General features: G+C 46.4%; 1 protein-coding gene across 1 annotated transcript; it reads left to right on the top strand.

Annotated features, from left to right (window-relative positions):
• Positions 1-328: 328 nt before the first annotated feature.
• On the top strand, positions 329-5,182 carry LOC147181426 (transcription factor Sox-9-B-like). Its single transcript, XM_086087513.1, has 3 exons — positions 329-1,000; positions 1,186-1,433; positions 2,997-5,182. The coding sequence occupies exons 1-3, from the start codon at positions 573-575 to the stop codon at positions 3,767-3,769; spliced, it is 1,449 nt and encodes a 482-aa protein (XP_085943639.1). The 5' UTR covers positions 329-572; the 3' UTR covers positions 3,770-5,182.
• Positions 5,183-5,445: the final 263 nt, after the last annotated feature.

Genomic DNA, 5,445 nt, shown 5'->3' on the forward strand with positions numbered 1-5,445 from the left:
TTTAAATATGTCATTATTTATACAGGATTCCAAAATGTGGGAATACATTGGATTTTAATGGAGTATCTTGGGGAAGAACCCCCCCAACCCTCCCCCATAAAATTTATGTTTTAAAGAGGACCCAAATAAAAACGTTTGTCAGTTCTTATTTAAGTTGCATGTTTTCGTTTTATATTATATTTGAGTGCAAAAGAAGCCTTTTGGAGAGTTTCTCCTGCTAAGAGATCTCGGTAGTCAGAGTTCCGTCCCCGCCTACCAGCCCCCACCTTCTCCATTCACTTCCTGGCCCAAGCTTCGAATAAATTCTGCGCTCCTCACAACTTCCAAGAGTCGCTCCGTGAGTCACGTTTCCAAAAGTTGAGGAGTAGAAATCACACTTTGCCCTCCTTGCAAACTCAAAAAGGACCGACTTTTTTTCATATGCTTTTTGGAACTTTTGATTTTGTTGTCATTCCAAGCAGGAGGAGAGCGCGCGCCCTCGCAGGCAGGCTGTCACTGCAGTCTTTTGGGGCTCGGTGCGTGTGGATTCGCACGTTTTCTTACTTTTTTGTGCCCCTCACCACTTGTTTCGCATGAATCTCCTCGACCCTTACCTGAAAATGAGCGAAGAACAGGACAAGTGTCTCTCCGACGCGCCCAGTCCCAGCATGTCCGAGGACTCTGCAGGCTCGCCGTGCCCGTCGGGCTCCGGCTCGGACGCGGAGAACACCCGGCCGTCCGACATGCACCTCCTGCACGGCGCCGACTACAAGAAGGAGGGCGACGAGGAGAAGTTTCCCGTGTGCATCCGAGACGCCGTGTCCCAAGTGCTCAAAGGCTACGACTGGACGCTGGTGCCCATGCCGGTGCGCGTCAACGGCTCCAATAAGAACAAGCCGCACGTCAAGAGACCCATGAACGCCTTCATGGTTTGGGCGCAGGCTGCACGTCGGAAGCTGGCGGACCAATATCCGCACCTGCACAACGCGGAGCTCAGCAAAACTCTGGGAAAACTTTGGAGGTACGTGCAAGATAGACGCTCTCTCTCTCTCTTTTTTTGTGTGTATGTGCGTTTTTTTACGCACGGTTTTGCGCAACGAATACGCCAACATGCATGTTCGAAAATTAGTGTTTGCAATCTCAGCGCAGGTAGTGCGTTCCCACTATTTTATCCCAGTGCGTCAAAGTGTATGCTCTCTCCCCCAGGCTGCTCAATGAGGCCGAGAAGCGGCCGTTCGTGGAGGAGGCCGAGCGCCTCAGGGTGCAGCACAAGAAGGACCACCCGGACTACAAGTACCAGCCGAGGCGGAGGAAGTCTGTGAAGAACGGCCAGGGCGAGCCCGAGGACGGCGAACAGACGCACATCTCCCCCAACGCCATCTTCAAGGCTCTGCAGCAGGCCGACTCGCCCGCCTCCAGCATGGGCGAGATGCATTCCCCAGGGGAGCACTCAGGTAGGCTACTTGACAAACACGTTCACATCAGAAGCCTGCGTTCTGACATAAGGGTAGTTTCTCTCTCTTCGCATATCAACAAAGTGTAGCAGACTCAGACTTTTACTAAGGAAAAAAAAAGAAGAGAAATTCTCTTTATTACAATTTATGACAAATTGCCATTTTAACTGTCACAAAATGTTACTCTTCGTCACAAAATGAGCTGCCCAACACAGCTGATAAACGACATAGAAATATGGCAGGGCACACAAGTTCATTTATAGACATTATTTTTGAATTATGACAAAAAAGTAGCTGGCTCTATGCATCGCTAATCACACTTAAGTGTAATTTGTGGCTCATAAAAATGACCTGCTAAACAGCAGGAACATTTGGAAGGAACAAACTTGAACAGACACACGCCATTGAAATGATTTCAAGTACAGCTGATTCATGTTGAAATTTCAATTTTTGTTCCCATCAAAAAATAGATTAAGGCAAAAACACCACTGCGTGTAGCTGACAACGTATAAAGATTTAGCTCTCTGAAGCATAAGTGATTGGAATTGCTTAGATCATTTTTTTTTCATTTTGATCACTTTTTAAGGTAAAAAACAAACAAAAAAGCTAACACAATTGTTAATGCACATTGATGTGGGAGTTGCTTAAGATTTTATACTTTTGGATCACTGGTGAAAATTCGACACAAAAGCCCCTATTGCTAAAAAACTCAAGTAATTGACGACTCAAATTACATTGTACAAACTATGATCCCAAAAGATTAACATCATTCCAAACTCATCTTATGTTACCCTTGATAATAAAAGTCTTACAGATGATTTGACTTGACTTTGATATGCAGAGAGATGCACCTAAAACTCTCTGTAACTTTCTGTAACTTCTGCATTAAAAAAAAAAGAGACAAAACTTAGCTCCTCCCCAAATATTTTGATTTTAGTCTTTCAGTTAAGATGTATTGCTTCATCATACTTCCTTGGCACCAGTTACTACAACTTTCTTATTAGCCAGGGCTTCTTATTGAGTTTTAGGGTATTACATAATTAGTGAGTTTATCACATTCCACAGAATCAAATATGTGGGAAATATTGGCCAATTTGGAAATTGTAATTTTTTTTACAGGGAAGACTCACAAAGTGCGTCACATGAGTGTTTCCCAAACTTTATTGAGCCAAGGCAACACATTTTCTCATAGAAGACCACCAAAATTTTTAATTAGGTTTGATGAGTTGTACTTTCTGCCATCTAGTTTAATAATGTCACATAGCGAGATGAACATACCTGTATATAGGTTACTTGTAGAACAATCATTTTCAGATCAATTTAGTGCAATTGGATAATTTCCTGCAACAAGCCAGTTGATCTCTCATAGCAGAATGGTTAGGGATCCCTGCTTTATATGATTAAAATACGGAGTTGCATTGGTGGTGTCGCGGATGGCCCAAGACTGGTCCCAAGCACAAATAAATAATTAAATAAAGGGACAAGCCAAAATTGAAAAAAACAACAGGAGGTCCAGGACATTCCCATACCATAAGATGCTAAGCATTCTTTCCCTCCCACCAGGTCAGTCCCAGGGCCCGCCCACGCCGCCAACCACCCCCAAGACAGACCTTCCCTCCGGCAAGTCCGACTTAAAGCGCGAGGGCCGCCCGATTCAGGAGGGTCCGAGCCGCCAGCTTAACATCGACTTCGGCGCCGTCGACATCGGCGAGCTGAGCAGCGACGTCATCTCCAACATGGGCAGCTTCGACGTGGACGAGTTCGACCAGTACCTGCCGCCCCACAGCCAGGCCGCCGTCGCGGCCGCCGCTGCCGCCGCCCAAGGGGGCTACGCCGGAGGCTACGGCGCGAGCGGCTCCTCTGTCGCCTCTCAGGGGAGCAACGTGGGGGCCTGGATGTCCAAGCAGCACTCCCTGACCACCCTGGGGGGCTCGGCGGCAGGCGAGCAGGCTCAGCAGCGAGCCACTCAGATCAAGACGGAGCAACTGAGCCCGAGTCACTACAGCGAGCAGCAACAACAGCAGCAGCAGGGAGGCTCCCCCCAACACGTGGCCTACGGCTCCTTCAGCCTGCAGCACTATAGCGCCTCCTCGTACCCGCCCATCACCAGGGCCCATTATGACTATTCCGATCACCAAGCGGGCGCCTACTACACTCACTCGTCCGCTTCGGGCCAAGGCTCGGGCCTCTACTCCACTTTCAGCTACATGAGCCCCAGCCAGAGGCCCATGTACACCCCTATCGCCGACACCGCCGGGGTTCCTTCCGTGCCGCCCACCCACAGCCCACAACACTGGGAGCAGCAGCCCATTTACACCCAGCTCTCCCGGCCGTGAGGACTGACCCCCATCCTCTAAAAACACCACATTGACTCTTTTATTTTCGTTGTATCTCTCTGAGGTCACTGATGGTGTAGTGGTCCATTCACCTGACTTTGGTGCAGGCAGCGTGGGTTCAGGTCCCACTCAGTGACAGTACAAATGGTTGTCTGTCTTCATATGTTCCCCGCAACCAGTCCACTGTGTAGTCTCCCTGGAAAGGCTGTAGTTTCCCACAAGCCTGAACAGGATAAGTGGTATAGAACATGGATGCGCGGATGGATAGATGGATGTATTTTTCTGGATTGGCTCCCGACAGTGCCTTTTTGTAACGCTTGGAATCGTGATTATATTTTTCTAGATATAATACAAGAATAAATCCTCCGTGAGGACATAGTGCTTTGAAATATTTTAGTATGTACTGTGTATGTGTTCTGCTCTTCAGCTAATCCGTGCCATTCGTTGGGAATGTCGTAAAGGAGCGGGAATGCCAAGGAAAATGGGGAGGGGGGGCACCCTCAGTGGCCTTGCTTCCATTTTTGTTTGTTTTTTGTTGGGGACGGGATAGTGTGATGACTGATTAATTTTTTTTCCTACTGTATATATTTTCGTTCCAGTGGAGGACTGAGTGGTGCAGGCTAGGTCAGAGGTGTGGGGAGGGGAAGGGGTAAATATGATGTTTATTTATATTCTGAGCAGTTGGGGTTTTCATAACAGCTCCTTTGAGGTTTTTAGAATTTTATGACATGCCGCAGTATGACAGGCCATAGTTTGAGGGGCCATAGGTTGCGCTAAAAACCCGTGCTTTTTCGGGGGGCCTTACTGCAACCCTAGCTTCCGTCTGCCTTGATACCACTGGTGCCTGCGGAGCCACAGGCGGGAGGCTCCGTCCACTGGTAGTCCCACTTCCTGCTCTCAGCAGCCAGCAGGTCTGAGCCCCGGCACGCGCTTCTGTCGTCCCGACAACGCCTTCTCTAACCTCTCTTAATTTATTCTTTAGCATTAATTTTATTGGAAAATTAACTTTTTGTTTGTCACAATTATCTTTGGAGTTCAGAGGCTCGTCGAGCAGAGTAGATTGCTGTCGTTTTGTTTTGTGGTACAGATGTGTTTATTTATCGTTTGTAAATGTTATCATTTGATTACCCGAGTGTGTACAGATGATTCGAGTCAAACTGGAACTTTTCTCTTTGTTTTCCCACTGTCTCGTTCGAGGCTATTTTGTGCAAAAAAAATGTTGCTGGAATGGACAAATACGTTGTTGTCTTTTTTCACATTTGTGTTCCTCCTTTTTTATTCTGTATCATTATTCCTGATTTGTGTCATCTCTTACCGCAGTCTCCTTTTAGGTAAACATGGCGTCTTAAAAAAAGCTTATCTTTTTTTTTTGTATCATATTGTTTGCAATAAAAACAAAACACTGTAAACTGATATTGCCTGCTTTTCATTTCAATGATTTAATAATAATTATAATTCATCACATTTATATAGCGCTTATTTGGACACTCTCAGACGCTTTACACAGCAGAGAATATAAATGACAACAGGAACAATAGTAAAAGACAACAATATTAAGGAAAAGACCGTTTAAACAGGTATGTTTTGAGGAGGGGTTTGAAGTTTTCCAGTAAATCTGTGTTTCTAATGGATTGGATGGATTTCTCCTGAGATCTCCCAGAAGATTCCTTAGCCTT

This window comes from Leptonotus elevatus, chromosome 1 (assembly GCF_054856555.1).
Source record: "Leptonotus elevatus isolate MCC_2025b chromosome 1, RoL_Lele_1.0, whole genome shotgun sequence".
Classification (NCBI taxonomy): domain Eukaryota; kingdom Metazoa; phylum Chordata; class Actinopteri; order Syngnathiformes; family Syngnathidae; genus Leptonotus; species Leptonotus elevatus.

What these genes read in the sequence shown, in the direction of transcription:
- LOC147181426 (XM_086087513.1), top strand. Translation starts at nt 573, where the DNA reads ATGAATCTCCTCGACCCTTACCTGAAAATGAGCGAAGAACAGGACAAG. An exon ending in ACTCTGGGAAAACTTTGGAG is followed by an intron (nt 1,001 to 1,185) that starts GTACGTGCAAGA and finishes TCTCTCCCCCAG; the next exon opens with GCTGCTCAATGAGGCCGAGA. An exon ending in TTCCCCAGGGGAGCACTCAG is followed by an intron (nt 1,434 to 2,996) that starts GTAGGCTACTTG and finishes CCCTCCCACCAG; the next exon opens with GTCAGTCCCAGGGCCCGCCC.